This window comes from Betta splendens, chromosome 2 (genome assembly GCF_900634795.4).
Source record: "Betta splendens chromosome 2, fBetSpl5.4, whole genome shotgun sequence".
In the NCBI taxonomy this organism is placed as follows: domain Eukaryota; kingdom Metazoa; phylum Chordata; class Actinopteri; order Anabantiformes; family Osphronemidae; genus Betta; species Betta splendens.
The window spans coordinates 18,495,122-18,510,566 of NC_040882.2; the positions used below are offsets into that span (position 1 = coordinate 18,495,122).

General features: G+C 45.9%; 1 protein-coding gene across 8 annotated transcripts in view; it reads left to right on the forward strand.

Annotated features, from left to right (window-relative positions):
- The window catches only part of dysf (dysferlin, limb girdle muscular dystrophy 2B (autosomal recessive)), a 44,733-nt gene that overhangs the window by 7,753 nt on the left and 21,535 nt on the right, over positions 1–15,445 (forward strand). For 4 of the 8 annotated variants that reach the window (XM_029128471.3, XM_029128444.3, XM_029128462.3 and 1 more), the window contains exons 10-40: positions 78–108; positions 195–310; positions 408–534; positions 605–708; positions 780–848; positions 936–979; positions 1,060–1,142; positions 2,068–2,183; positions 2,269–2,382; positions 2,455–2,632; positions 2,710–2,834; positions 2,920–3,026; positions 4,351–4,546; positions 4,624–4,770; positions 4,842–4,973; positions 5,046–5,212; positions 5,295–5,409; positions 5,483–5,588; positions 5,679–5,821; positions 6,147–6,320; positions 6,539–6,623; positions 6,740–6,817; positions 7,851–8,032; positions 8,136–8,276; positions 8,457–8,486; positions 8,618–8,653; positions 8,890–8,931; positions 9,340–9,441; positions 9,685–9,846; positions 12,564–12,747; positions 12,850–12,923. In XM_029128471.3, coding sequence (XP_028984304.1) covers positions 78–108; positions 195–310; positions 408–534; positions 605–708; positions 780–848; positions 936–979; positions 1,060–1,142; positions 2,068–2,183; positions 2,269–2,382; positions 2,455–2,632; positions 2,710–2,834; positions 2,920–3,026; positions 4,351–4,546; positions 4,624–4,770; positions 4,842–4,973; positions 5,046–5,212; positions 5,295–5,409; positions 5,483–5,588; positions 5,679–5,821; positions 6,147–6,320; positions 6,539–6,623; positions 6,740–6,817; positions 7,851–8,032; positions 8,136–8,276; positions 8,457–8,486; positions 8,618–8,653; positions 8,890–8,931; positions 9,340–9,441; positions 9,685–9,846; positions 12,564–12,747; positions 12,850–12,923 — 3,510 coding nt within the window. Of the gene's footprint in view, positions 1–77; positions 109–194; positions 311–407; positions 535–604; positions 709–779; positions 849–935; positions 980–1,059; positions 1,143–1,836; positions 1,870–2,067; positions 2,184–2,268; positions 2,383–2,454; positions 2,633–2,709; positions 2,835–2,919; positions 3,027–4,350; positions 4,547–4,623; positions 4,771–4,841; positions 4,974–5,045; positions 5,213–5,294; positions 5,410–5,482; positions 5,589–5,678; positions 5,822–6,146; positions 6,321–6,538; positions 6,624–6,739; positions 6,818–7,850; positions 8,033–8,135; positions 8,277–8,456; positions 8,487–8,617; positions 8,654–8,889; positions 8,932–9,339; positions 9,442–9,684; positions 9,847–12,563; positions 12,748–12,849; positions 12,924–15,445 lie in introns of all 8 variants that reach the window. The other 4 variants (XM_029128396.3, XM_029128434.3, XM_055504649.1 and 1 more) reach the window with 2 other exon arrangements.

Sequence of the window (15,445 nt, forward strand, 5' to 3'; positions counted from 1 at the left end):
AGTCCAGTAAATAGACCTTGTGTTATGTGTCCTGCAATGATTTGAAGCGTGAGTAACCCATGTTTTCACTGTCACAGCTGGATGTTGGCACCATCTACAATGAGCACAGTGAGTATTCATGTCCCCAGGTCGTTATGGACCTCCCAGGCTGCGTTTGACGTTTCGTTGCCTGGGCCTCGTGCTTCACCCTGCAGGACACTGCTTCCTGAGAAAGTGGCTGCTGCTGTGCGACCCCGACGACCTCTCTGCCGGCGTGAAGGGCTACCTGAAGGTCAGCCTGCTCGTGCTGGCGGCCGGCGACGAGCCACCGGTGAGTGAGGGCGCGAGGCGTCTGCGTCGCACAAAACAGTCCATGACAGACGCGCTCAGGTTCAAGACGCGCCCGCTGTTGTGTGCGTCCGATGCAGGCGGATAAACGCGAGGGCGCGGAGGATAAGGAAGACATCGAAGCAAACCTGCTGAGGCCGGCCGGCCTCTCTCTGAGAGGAGCCACATTCACGCTGAGGGTCTTCAGAGCCGAGGACCTGCCACAGAGTGAGTCTCCACAGTTTGTGTGTTTGTCACCGGCCGATGACGACTCACTGCTTCCTCTCTCCGTCTGCAGTGGACGACGCCTTCATCGACGGCATGAGGCAGATTTTGGGGTTTGACAGCAACCGGAAAAATCTTGTGGACCCTTTCGTAGAAATCCACTTCGCTGGCAAAACGGTGCGTGGACGCAGGAGAAACGCCAGTCGACTCATTAGAGCCCTGCAAATGTAACGTTGTGTCCTGTTCAGATCTTCACTAAGACCCTGGAGAAAAACGCCAATCCACACTGGAACCAGAGCTTGTCTCTGCCCGTCAGGGTGAGACACACAAACACGTTACGACCTGTACTGTAATGACGCCCGGTTAGTCATTACAGTAAACGCGTCTTCATTTGTCCTTCACAGTTTCCCTCCATGTGTGAGAAGATGAGGATCAGAATCATTGACTGGTGAATCTTCACTACGTTGTCCAGAGAAGTGTTCTCAAATCCCGCCTTGTCTCATGTTGCGTAACGTTCTCGTCAACCAGGGACAGAGGAAGTCCTAACGACATCATCGGCACCACCCACCTGTGCATGTCCAAGGTCTCTGCTCCCGGTGGACAAATAGATGGTGCGTATCTGGAGCCTGGTGTGAGCTGCACCGCAGAGAACCAGGTGCATTTGTGCTGAAATGGGCTGAATTTGATTGGATTGTGTTGGATCTGCGTGGTTTGGTTTGAAACTGGCCTTTGGCTTTAATGACACCTGTGGTTCGTGTAGTTCAAGCGTGTGACGTCTGTGGAGGGTTTTAGTGGGTTTGACTGACACCTCGTTAGTGCGAGGTTGCAGTCGGAGGAGCTGTGACTGTAGAATGTTAGAAGAAGAAGTTTGTGTTAATACCTGTTTAGTCACAAGATGAGCAAACTTGTCCACGGGTTTAGCTTCTTTACGTCTGTTATCACCGTCCTGATGCATTGTAGCCTCAGTAAGATGCATGAAACTAACCTGGTGTTGTATTCGGTGGATCCTTTTCATTTCTTGTGTTTTCAGCCTCCTCAGGTTTTGCATGTCTTGTGTGGAAAACCCAATCAACCAACCTAGAACCGTAGCTATAACACCGACAACCCACTCAGCTGGTCATTAACTGAAAGCAGCATGTTGTGAAAAAGAGGAATTGCAAACGAACGTAGCGACTAAAGAACGTGTGTGTAGGTGACTGACGCTAGAGCAGCTGCTTTTGTTTGAACGGCGTTCCAATCTCTCACCGCTCTGACTGTGAAAGTCCGTATGTGATTCTGAACCATCCTTCCTTTCTACGCATTCAGATGACTTGAGCCCTCGGACCGTCCACTCAGGCAGTACGTCCCCATCCTCTTCTTTGTGTGAAACACAGTCTGCTTCATCCCTGTTTGAATCATGTCTAAATTCAGCACGAACCTTCAAATCTGCAGTAATCATTTGACCTGGTTTAATGATTATTTCCCTCATTTTAATCACCGCTCAACCATTCTGCCTCGCTCATAGTAACAGTGCCTGTCACTCCTGTGTCATTGCAGTGGACGACAGCCTCGGGTTCCTGCCCACGTTCGGCCCCTGTTTCGTCAACCTGTACGGCAGCAACAGAGAGTTTACCGCCTTCAACGACCCGCACGAGGCTCTCAATCATGGAAAAGTAACCGCACAGACTCCATGCGCCGACACGGTGACGTAGCTCCTGTTCGGTGATAGCGCAGATCCTGATGATGCTTGTCTACCAGGGGGAGGGCGTAGCCTACCGCGGGCGGCTTCTACTAGAACTAACCACCAAGCTGGTGGACAAGCCGGAGCACAAAACCGAAGACATAGCCTCAGACGACCTGCTGGTTGTGGAGGTGAGACCGTGAACCGTGACTCACCTGCCGGAGAGCTGACTGTCCCCTGACCCGTCCGTCTCCCCCTCACAGAAGTTCCTCCGGAAGAGGAAGTTCTCTCTCTTCGTGGCGTTTTACTCGGCCACCCTGCTCCAGGACGTGGACGACGCCATCCAGTTTGAGGTCAGCATCGGTAACTACGGCAACAAGTTTGACTACACCTGCCTCCCTCTGGCCTCCACTACGCAGTTCAGCAGGGCGGTGTTTGACGGTAGGTCAGCGGTCAGCCGTCCTAGTCCAGGTTTGGGTGAAGCGCTAACGCTGTGTGATGCTCACGCTGTGCTCCAGGCTGCCACTACTACTACCTCCCATGGGGGAACGTTAAACCGGTGGTGGTCCTGTCCTCACAGTGGGAGGACATCAAACCGCGGATCGAGGCGCTCAACATGCTGCTGGCCGTCATAGACAGGCTGGTGGGTGCGATGCGGCGTCTGTGTGTGTCAGCTGATCGGCCTAAGGAGCACGCGGAGCGCTCGTCATCCCAGTGTTTGTGTCCAGGAGGCGAACCTGCAGCGGGTGCAGCTGGAGGTGAAGGCAGGCAGCGACCTGGAGCAGGTGGAGCTGCGGGTGGTGGAGCTGCTGGACCAGGTCATCGCCGACTGCAGGTAAACAAACGCCGTGTAATGGAACCGTCCGGGTTTGGACAAGTCAAGTGTTTCCTCCAGTGACGAGATAGGAACCTACAATGATAAGTCCAGCAATGATAAGGCAAACAAACACAGTCACTTTCCAAAGTGTTGGGCCAAAGTGTTGAGTATTTATGAAATCTCCAGTATTTGACCAGATACTTTAGCGATGACGCCATCACCCACTTACTCCACTAAACAAGACTGGAGGCACAGACTATGTCTATATGTAGTTTATGTATATGCAAGTGTAATGAAACCTTTCTGGCTGTAACACTGTGGTCTGCAGGAGTCCCCCTCCCACCACAGCTGTCAGATTTCCTGTAGATCTAAATGGTAAGTAGTTATACACTGTAGAACAGAAGAATAAATAAAGAAGAAGAAATAATTGGGATTTTTCCCTCATAAATACATGTAAATATCACCCTGGTTTATAGTGGAATTGGTTAAAAGACAAAAAGGATCCAAACTCAGAACGGGGAAGTCATTGGCTAGGGGTTACCGTGGTTAACCCATATTTGGGCATTTTCCGGCAAGCTTGATTTCATTCGAACCCTAAAACTTACGGCCTCCATCTTGGATTCTCCTCCTACGTTTCGCTTTTAAATTTAGCAAGTTATTGCTCACACAAGTGGAAGAAAATTATTTTTCACTCTGGAGATGGAGCAGAACACTTGTCGTTTTTGGACAATTGTAGATATACCGTGTGTTTTCGACCGAAATGCTTTACTGGATTATGGATCTGGATCGTAACGGACAGAATGAGATCACACACAACGTAAATAGTATGGCGTTCAGACGTTGTCTAAAGTAAGTGATGGAAAATCTATGGATTTATGGTTATTGTTTTTTGGGCGTTTGGTGACTGCGCTGTGATTGTGTTGTTGCTGGAACTGGTTTATAAGGTGGACGAGAGTCTAGGCCTAGACACGTCTAGGTGGAAAAAATGAGACATATCATAAATCCTAATTCAAAGGGCGCGTGGGTGGATGTGCCTTATATGATTGAGGCACATCCATTTATAATAACGATTGAGGATTTTAGTTGGTTTAAGAAATTATTTAAGCGAAGTACAGTTCAGCTTGAATCTTGACCTTGGGACTCTCACGAATCATAGTGCATGCATTTTAATACGTGTATAGAATGGTGCATTTAAAGTGGTGGACTTCATACGTTGCAGCGAGTTAGAACTTGTTTCCTGAATTAATTTTGTGCCGTGGTCTTTTGCACAAAGCCTCTGTAACTTCCGACTTCCATTGCTGTGCATCGCCCCTCAGCTTTACTGGTTCCTCCTTTTCCCCAGTGAGGAGCTGCCGTCCCTCGAGCACTGGCAGTGTGCGACCGCTCTGGACCACAGCCTGAGGCACGTGCGCACTTTGCACCTGCAGCAGATCGTCGCAGCAGCGCTCGCCCTCAAACACGGCGAGGCCACCGAGCTGTCGACGGTGCTGGAGCAGGCCGAGGACTGGGCCAACAGGCTGAGGACGATGGTGGAGGAGGTGAGGACGGGGGTTCGATCATGAGCCGCCGGATAAAGGTTGCGCAGCCCAACAACTCCTCTCCATCTGCCCTTCAGCCCCAGAACAGTCTCCCAGACATCATCATCTGGATGCTGCAGGGCGACCGCCGGGTGGCGTACCACCGCATCCCGGCGCACACCGTGCTCTTCTCCCAGCAGCGCTGCGGGAAACACTGCGGGCAGCTGCAGACCGTCTTCCTCAAGGTACGCACCGCCGCGCGCACGCAGCACGCAGGGCCTGCGCGCCGGACTCACCGGTGCCGCGTGTCCTGCAGTACCCACAGGGCAGCGGGGGAGAAGCCAGGCTTCCTGCTCAGCTCAGGGTCAAAGTGTGGTTTGGGCTGTCTGCCGACGTGAAGCACTTCAACCCGTACGCCGAAGGAAAGCTGTCCGTCTTCGCTGAGACGGTGAGATCGACTCTATCATGATTTGAATGAGATAAACATTTGGTAAAAGAACTTTTCCGTGTCCTGCTATAGTATGAGAACCAGACCCGGCTGGCCCTGGTGGGCAACTGGGGAACCACAGGCCTGACCTACCCCAAGTTTAGCGACGTCACTGGAAGAATCAAGCTGCCCAAGGAGAGCTTCAAGCCGTCGCCGGGCTGGACTTGGGCTGGAGACTGGTACATCAGCCCCGAGAAGACGTGAGTCTGCACCCAACAGACGAACCCACACGCAGTCCTCTTTGCCGCCGTCTAGGCTTAAAGCGGCTTTGTTGGTGCTCAGGATGCTGTTTGATGCGGATGCGGGTCACATGACCTTCACAGAGGAAGTCTTTGAGAACCAGATGAGGTTACCAGGTGGACAGTGGATCGGCATGCCAGAGGGTTACACCGACGTGGTATGTGTGTTGCTGTTTACTGTGCTGACTGGGCGACATGTCAGTGTGTGACGTGTGAATGTGTGTTTGTCAGAACGGGGAGAAGGCGGTGCCAAAGGACGAGGTGGAGTGTCCTCCTGGTTGGGTGTGGGATGATGTCGAGTGGAGCGAGGACCTCAACCGGGCTGTGGATGATCAAGGTGCACACACAAGCGCACCACGAAACAAACAATCAGCGTCCCAAGCTGCAGCCCAGCAGTGTAAGTAGTTGTGTGTCTGTGTGTGTGCAGGATGGGAGTACGGCATCACCATCCCTCCAGACCGTCGCCCGAAGTCGTGGGTGCCGGCGGAGAAGATGTACCACACCAACAGACGGCGACGGTGGATGCGGCTGAGGCGTCGAGACCAGCAGAAGATGGAAGCTCTCAGAAAAGTAGATGCAGTGACGCATTTGTATGGGTTTCTGTTTATGTTATAGTAAAGGTACAGAGGAAGGTGATACACAGCTTCTTCTATTCTGTTCCCCTCTGTTATTCAATGTACTTTCACTGTCCACTAGATGGCAGTGGAGCTGAACAAATGGGCAAAGTTTAGTTCCACTTTATACGACACCCTCACGTTTTGAAAGGTCTAAAATTTAATTTTCATGTCAGAACCGTGTTCAGCCTGCAAACCATGCAGAAGCTCTGCCCTGAGACGGGTCCTCTGTAAAATTATGATTTAATCCACCTGACAGACTTGAATGTGTGCGTTCACAGCAGCGTCCGGACGAGACGGAGAGGGAGGGATGGGAGTACGCCTCGCTGTTCGGCTGGAGGTTCCACCTGAAGCCCAGGAAGACGGACAGCTTCAGGAGGCGCAGGTGGAGGTGCCGCATGGAGCCGCTGGAGAAGACGGGGCCGGCCGCCATCTTTGCCCTGGAGTGTTCTCTGGTGAGTGAAGCTCATTGGATCACACTCTGATAAGAACCTGTGTAATAATATGAGGTTTAGGATGCACCACAAATATCTCTTCTCAAATAGCTTCTTTATAAACTATGACAGTAATTGTATCTGTTGCTTCTCTTTTTCTCCTTAAATGTGATGTGAATGCTACTTTTTATCTCTTTTACACCTTCATCTGCGTCCTCCTCCTTGTTTGCCGCTCACAGAGCAGCATAGAAGACAAGAACGACGACAAATCGGTCACCACCACCTTCGGAGTCAACAGGCCGACCATCTCCTGTTTCTTCGACCGTGAGACAACACGCATGCTTTTAATGTTTTCCTCTTCTCTTCCTCCTGCCCCTTTGTTACATGTGTACACTCTCCTTCAGCGTCCTTTTTTTGCTGTCTTTGTGTGTGTTGCACAGGCGGCACCCGTTACCACCTGCGCTGCTACCTGTACCAAGCCAGAGACATGCTGGCCCTGGACAAAGACAGCTTCTCAGGTAAGCGAGCAGATGCACCATCAGCACCATGTGTTGTTCTGGCACCAAATATCGTTTTCACTCTTTTATTTGAAAAGAGTTGTGACTTTATTTGGTGGCATTGCAAAGGCAAGAGCTGAGATGTTTAGGGAGTGCGATGGAGCAGAGAGTAACTGAAAGGGGAGCAACAAAGAAAGAAAAACATTATTCTTTAATCGGAAGAGGTCATGGAAACTAGAGCTACTGTGGATTTGAGTTAATCACAGATCCACCGCAGACTCGTGTGAAAACAGATGGATCCACGAGGAGAAGAAAAGAGAGATGAAGGTACAGATGGAGAGGTTCATTAAAGAAGGAGCATCCTGGCAACAGGATGACATTATAAATCACTACGCCTCTTGCTCACACACAGTGTAACGCTGTGAGCACAGATGATGAATGGGCTGCAGTCTTCTCTTCATCTGGTGTTACGTGGCATCAAGGCGACCATGATTAAAGACTGTGTCACCAATCAAAGGCTCCCAGTTTTGTGCTCAAAATCTATTTTGGATGATGATCTAAATTCCCACATTTCTCTTTCCTCCCATCTACAACTTCATTCTTCATCTTTGTTCTTTTCCATCTTTTTCTGTTTCTCTCCCCGTGTCCCTTTATCCCAGTGTCTCTTCCCATTCCTCACTGGGTTTATGGGTTTATGTGTCCCCATACTGTACAGACTCACCACCCATGGTGACCCATGCAGTTATTGTTCATTCCCAATGGCCCATTAGCTCATATAAACAGCAATACAAACAGTGGTGGTGGGGTTATGTAAGTGTGTGTGTGTGTGTGTGTGTGTGTCAGTTCCAGGTTAATCAAGGGCTGGTGGGAAAATATAACTTAGCTTCTGTTTACTCTGATGCTAATGGCTCCATAGAGACTCTTGACTGTGCCTGGAACAACAAACACGTGTGTGTGTGTGTGTGTGTGTGTGTGTGTGTGTGTGTGGTTATGACTGGGAATAACAAGGCTCTCTGAGCTAAAGGAAAAGCATGATTGGCGTCTCTCTCTCCAGATCCCTACGCCGTCGTGTCGTTCCTGCATCAGTCCCAGAGGACGGTGACGGTGCGTAACACGTTGAATCCCACCTGGGATCAGACGCTCATCTTCTACGAGATTGAGATTTTTGGCAACCCTGATGCAACGATGGACAGTCCTCCAAATGTGGTGGTTGAGTTTTATGATGAGGATTCATATGTGAGTGTCCGGTTTTATCTGCAGTACACCAGACAGACTCTTCATGACATTAATACGGTGAATGGTCTGAAAAGCTGAACCCATCCATGTCCCACATGCCCAGGGTGCAGATGAGTTCATGGGCCGCTGCGTGTGCCAGCCCACCTTCACCCCCTCCCCCCGGTTGTCCTGGTTCCCTGTTCGGCAAGGAGACAAAAACGCTGGCGAGTTGTTGGCAGCGTTTCAGCTTATTCGCAGAGAAAAAGTGAGAGATCGTCGTCCGAACTTGTCCCACCTGCATGGGGTTTATGTACTATTCATCATCCTTGTGTTCAAATGCTTACAATTTTAGGAACAACTGCTATCTGTCTATTATGCTGATGCTTAAGCTTGTGAGGATGAGAAAACATCAGTTAGTAACAGTTTCTCTTTATTTCATCTACAGCCAGCAATTCACCACATGCCAGGCCAAGAGGTACGTTTACTTTTCCATTATTCTCCATATCTTTTACTTTGATGCTGTTTACTGGATTTATTCATTTGTAATGCATTTTGTTGATTTGCAGCATGTAAAGCTTTCCTCTGAACTTTCTGTCTTGCCTGCAGGGAGACATCATGACCTCCACCCACGTTTTAGACGAGGTAAAACCGAGCAAATCAGTGCTAATTGCATATATTTTCTGTGAAAATGTTTTATTTGATAATAATATTGGTGTTTTAAGGTAATTAATAAATTAAAACTGTGTTGCTAAACCTGACAAGTTAAGACAAAGTACTGTATCTCGCCTTAAATTCCTTGCAGGTATTTTCCCCTTGTTAATTCACTGCCTTTTATCTTTGCTTTATCCTTTTTCTATTTCTTCAACTTTCTTCTTCAGTTGATGTTTCCAGGATTCCTCTCTGAAAACCTGCAGCAATGGGTACAATGTAGAAAAGCACACAGGAACATGCTGGCACATCCAACTAACACATAACCTACAGTCATGTTTGAAACCATATTTCTGTACATTTTCTACTCTGCTGAATTTAGTGTTTCATCACACCATAGCATCAGTAACATTTCTGTCACATGTTAATATTGTAATACTTTTCTCATGATTCAAGATTTTTGTTCTTAGTAACATTTTAATAAATTGATTTTATTATTTTTTTCTTTTCATTCTGAGCATTACATGCCGTTTACATGTATTTAGTTTTTAACATCCATTTATCATAAGTTACTAAAATAATTCATGGAAGTCACCAGCAGATGGCTGGCCATGAATCGCATGTATTCCTATTAGGTGTTTTTGTGAGGTCTTTTTGGTAACTTGTGTTTCTGTCTTCAGCCGGAGGAGTCTGACCTTCCGTACCCGCCACCTCAGAGAGAACCCAATGTCTTTATGGTTCCTCAGGGAATCAAACCCGTTCTCCAGAGAACTGCCATTGAGGTATCTTTATATCACAACTACCGTGTATGAGCATCACCTAAGACTTAAGGTTGATTGGCATTAACTTCAACCTTTATGTGATGCTACCGTATTTACAACATGTAGAGAACCAAGAAAACATAGAACCTAATGTGGCAGATGGCCCAAACTTCAGTATAGTTGATATGGTTGTAATTTAGAGCTCACTGGCCTGAAAGAAACTTCTCACCAACAATATGACTTTGTCTCCTACAATTCCTTCAGATTTTGGCTTGGGGAGTTCGTAATTTGAAGAGCTTCCAGTTGGCCAGTGTTACTTCCCCGAGCCTGCAGGTGGAGTGCGGCGGAACTGTGGTCCAGAGCTGTGTGATTCGCAGTGTGAAGAAGAAGCCCAACTTCGACGTCAACACACTCGTGCTGGATGTGGTGAGAACGAACAGACGTGCTGGTCTGATTCACACAGCTGTAATCAGCGCTGTGGCCTTCTACCGTCATGGCCAATGGGGGTTGTGTTTGATGTGGTCATTTATCTTCATTAAGGCCACAATAATTGTGGTGGTGGAAGGTGTGGCAGCAGACAGGAATGCTGCTGCTTTTCTACTACTAAGAGAATGTTTCTCTTTTTAAGTTAGCGTGACTTGATTTAGTGACGAAACTGAAATTCTCACCAAGAATATCTATCATAGTAAGTTTTTTTGTAATAGGTACAATCTCAGTGAAAAGCTACTTGTTAAGCAAATATGAGATCACTTAATAACTTTTGATTAAATACACAAGATTTTAAATTTTGCAGTGTAGAAACCAGTATGGATCAGAAAACTGATTGTTGGAAAATGATTAAATATTTTAGTTCATGGAGTAATTAAAGTTCTGCAGTCGGGTCTGACATGTCAAACACAGCAGTTGGCGTCCGTAGCTCCACTACACATTACAATGAACCACAGGAAGCTACAGTTATGCTGTTTATGCGGCACCCAGGAGCTTCTAACCGAGGCGACTCCTCCAAGGAATAGGTCAAAGCTTACTCAGGCAAATTAAAAAATATCAGTGTTACCACAAGAACAGCTGCTTTCTCTTGTTGTAAAACAGTAAAAGGCTTTATTTGCTTTATTGTCACAGCATTAAACAATTAGACATCCGACATTCCTTCGAACTAGTTATTGTGTTGACAGAATCAAATAGTGACATGGCTGAAAGAGCCTGGGAATCAAATCTTCTGTGTCAGCTCTCAGCCACTACTTTGTCTTTATTGAAATAAATTACTGGTGTTGATTGACCAGTTTGATGCTTTATTGTCTTTGGTTGCTTTACAAAAGGCAGAGATCTGCTGAGGTCAGCGATCGCTTGCGAAACATCAGGAAACCTGTTGCTGCAATAACAGATCTTCTGGCCACATGGAGGCAGCAGCAACAGGATGTACATCCCAACACAAGCTGTTTATCAGTTAATAACGACTTGTACATCCAACGTGCACATTTCAGCACGAGCCCATTGATTCAACCAAAGGCACCAGAATGTGGGCTAAACAGCCACTTGCTAACGTTTAATACCAACTCGACCTGACAGTTCTACTGGGAGCAATAATCAGTATATAATATGTCTGTCTAAACATACAGCTGGAAACATTTGCCTAGTGTATTTGATTGATAATAGCAACTTTAATTCAGCTTTGTCTAGAAAGACCATGATGTGCCAATATACTGTAAAAGTGGCCTTGTCTACACCTACTTTGTGCCTCTCTGTCACCTCAGAGAACATTTCTTTAAGTCAGTCATTCGTTTTAATCAGCAAACCACTAGACTCAATGCAGGAAGGAGCCTCCGCAGTCATTATTTATTCCTCAAAAGTAAATGTGTCCTCTGGGACTCCACACCAGTGCCATAACATTCCACCTAAGTGTTTTCTTTTGGAAACCTAAACTGAAATATGGAAATATGATCTACGTTTTTCCAAACAGCAGCTCCAAAACGGACACCGAGAATTTAATGTTAAAAATATTAAGATCAAAAGTTGATCACCACCCGCTTTTATTTCGGCAGGTTTAAGTGGAGGACGGAAAAATTCCCGTGATTTTCCCCTAAAATCAGATGTATGCTGCTTCGACTGTGGCGGTTTAGAGTTAACACGATTACGGTTGCTGTGCTGACCACCGCAAGCGTGTGACAGGCCAGACCGGACAGTGGAATCCTGCATTTGTTTTTCCCTAGTCTCTAGTGCAGGAAACTGCTCCACGCATTTAACTGAAACTAAGTTAAGGCCTTCGGGTTGACTGTGCAACTGTTTTTGTACAGTGTTCGCCACAGGGGCATGTAGAAATGTCAAAGGCATAGTTTCCTTAAATGCAATGCTTTGAAGAGCCCAAGCATCTCATGCCCAGCTCTCTGTTTATTGTGCGAGTTTAGTATCATCAGACCCACTTAAGCTCGTTTAGAACCAGAGGTCAAATAGCTTTCCGTCGCAGGCTCATTTTTTCCTCCGGCTAAATTGGAGCATTATAGGGGTTATTTTCGTTACATGTAGTGTGGCGGCAAAGGCTTAATGCTGCTTTACTGTAGGTGCAGCAGGATGGATTTGAAGTCAGCCATTGCCTCAGTGAGGGTGTCTGTGAGAGGCTGACAGGTTGAATTACGTCGAGCTGACGGCGCTCGAGTTCTGACAGCTGCGAGACACGATACACTACAGCACAGGTGCAGCCACGTTCCAGTACCAGCAAGCTACACAGGTCCAGTGATGGTCCGCTTGGCTTGAGGCTTTTCTCCTTTTACTGCTACAGACGTTCACAGCAAAGGGTTAAAGTAACATTTGCTTGGAAATGACATGTTTGCATTTTGTAGTCAGCTAAGAAAATGCTCCTTTATAGATTTACTGAGCGTACACATCTGTGGGTCGGCAAAGTGGAGTCTTGGCAGAAGAGGACTTTTCAGTCTAACTGTGACAGTATTGATGACCCAGGAAGAATCTTATACATACTGTAATAACTAACTAATAACTAATTCACCAGAAACGTGAATTTGTGCGTCAGCTGATAGCCTGTTAACTAATCACTCCACCAATTCTAAGTATGCAGTCTTTAATGTTTGAACTTTTCACTTTAAACATTTCCCTTTTAATAACGCTTTTCCTTTCTTTGTTTCTTCCTCCAGAGACTTCCCCGCGAGGACCTCTACATGCCACCGATCGTCATCAAAGTCATCGACAACCGGCAGTTTGGCAGGAAGCCGGTGGTGGGTCAGTGCACCATCCGCTCACTGGAGGAGTACTGGTGCAACCCAGAGCGGGAACGAGGAGCAGAGGAAGATGAGGAGGATGAGGAGGAGGGATGGAGACGTAAGACATGTAAAATGAAAATAAATACGTCTACCACAAAAACACATGTACAAAGTTGAGTTGTCTTTGCGTTGTGTTTTTTTTTTTTTTTTTTTTTTGCAGGTGAGGTGCCTCGTTCAACATCTGGGGAGGTTTTTGTTGATATTGATGATGAGGAGCCACTTGTCTCCGACCAGGTAAAACCTTGTTATAGTAGCTTGAAAGTGCTTTGTGTAAATGATAAAAAGCTGTTTTTCTGTTCCCAGACATAATGACAAATTTAGCCTTTGAAAAAAAGCTTGAAAATGTAGTTTCACCTTTGAAAAGGTTCCTAATTTACTTAAACATCTGGGAGCTTTCATGCCGTTCGGTGTCAAATTACCGACAGGGCACAAGTCTGCTGAGCTCGGCTTTATTGAAAGCCAGCAAAAAGCCAAGTAATTAGTGAATGTGACCACATTAAGAGCTGCAAGATGCTGCTGCTTACATTTGTTTTGGAAATGAGACATTTAAAGCTAAACTTATGTTGTTTACGGCTACAACTTAGAAAAAGGAGCCCAAGGTTTTTCGGGAAAACCTTGGAGAAGTGCATGTGAACATTTGTATTCATGCTTCCACTTACTTTCTTTCACAGTTTATGTATGAATGTGGAAACTATTTTCCAATTCACCTATGTAAAGCCCATGCAGGTGTAAAGCGCAAAGCCAAACCGGGTTGAAAGCATTTTTATAATGTCAGTAGAACAAACCCTGCTGAAAACAATTATCTCTAAATTGTATTGCAGTACTTACTGTAATGTCAGCTTCTTGTCAGATTTACTCCACGGCCTGTTTATTAAACCTGCTTTATAAAGACGCCAGATGAGGATTTCTGACATCTGAGCATAAGACATGAAGTTCATTTCCATCAGCAGTAAGTGTGTAAACCCAACAAAGCACAAGCACACTGCTGAGGTCTTTCTTTGTGTAATTATTAGGGAACAACAAATTACAAATCAAGCGGAAATAAGACAAATCCATAATTATTTAAAAAGACAAATCCATAATTATTTAAACATGCATGCGCACGACACTGTCATAAAACTAATAATAACTAAGCACATCTGATGACTGCTTTGGTCATGATATTAAAGACTTTACTAAAAATGACAAAGGTTTGAAGTGCAAATACCTCGCTTATGTAATTTAATTTAAAAAAGCAATGCTTAATGAGGGCCAAGGATGCATTTCCTGTGCTTTGAACTAATATTCACTAAGTTAAAAATAAAATAAAAAGAGTCTTTACTATAAATATTCCAAAGCAGTGACTGCCTGCTAAAATGAGGGAAGACAGCGCGGCTCGCTCTGGAAACGTGTGCAGGGCTTGAGGTTAATGGGCAACAACGTGGAAAACCACTGATTGGCCTAATAAGGGTATATAACATTCAAAGGCACTACGTTTGTGGAGGACTTTCGATGTTTTGGAAAAGGTTCCAAGCTTGTGAGTCCTGTCGCCCTTGTCTGTGGGAGTAACATTATTCCTACAGCTTCTTTTTCTCTCCTCCTCACTTTTTCCCCTCTACTGTCATCCGTTGTCATTCCTCCCTCTTTTTTCTTCATTTTCATTTTCCGCACACATTTTATCATCAATCATTCTCCTTCATCTTTCTAGTCCCTCCCCAGCTCTAACACAGTCCAAGTCTTTTAATCATATTCTCACCTGTTTTCTGTTCTCCTTCACTCTCCTCCTCTACTTACCTACCTCTAACTCTTTTACTCCTATTTTCTCGCCTTTCCCGTCTATTCATCCAATTCCTTCAATTCCGTGCTCACCATTTCTGTTGTCTTGCTCACTTTTTTTTTCCTATCACCTTGTTCACCTCATCACCTGCTTCTCTTTCTCGTCATTTTCTCTTCTTTCCTTCCCCTCCTTCAATTTTTCTTCACCTTTGCCATTTTCACTTCTTTTCTGTCCTGTCGTCAGCTTCCCTCTTTAAACGTGTCTTCCCCTCTTGAGCATCTTCTGTGTAAACCAGCACAGGCAGTCTGGTACTTGTTAGTTGTCCTCTGTCTCATTATCCCCACTGGTCTGCTCTGAAACGCTACTTCAATCTTTCCTCTTCCATCTCTTTGCCTTTTCTTCACCTTTATCTCTCTCTCTCTTCTTTTTTTTATTTATTGTTTGGGTTTTATTTCTTCATCAACTCAGTTGTTTCCTCACTATATTTTTTTGTTGCCTTCCTGCCTCCATCCTTCTTCTCTCTTTATCCCTTCCTCCTCTCCTTCTGTTGTACTTACTACGTTATTTTGCTTCTTCCGTCCTTCGCCTGCTGTTCCTTTTCTTTTCTCTCCACCTCCATCTTTATCTTTCTTTTTTCTCATGGTCTATTTCTTCGTGCTTCTCTATAATTTTCTCTACACCTAATTCATCTTATTCTCTTCCTTTTCCTTATCTATCTATCAAGCTGACAGCTGTTTTAATGTGTAAAGTATCATTAAAGTGCATCCTCATTTAATCCTCCTTTCCTCCATCTCTCTCATCATTGTTGTGGTTCGTCAACCACTCATCAAATTTAAACCGTCTTTGGTCTTTTCCTTTCATTTAATGTCTTTGTGCGTCCTCGCCTGTTATCCCGTAGCCCACAGGCGCCACAGGGTCCTCAGACACAGACACACAAGCATATACATGCGCACACACTGGTGCGCTAACTAAGTTGTGCTGCAAAACAAAAACATTAATT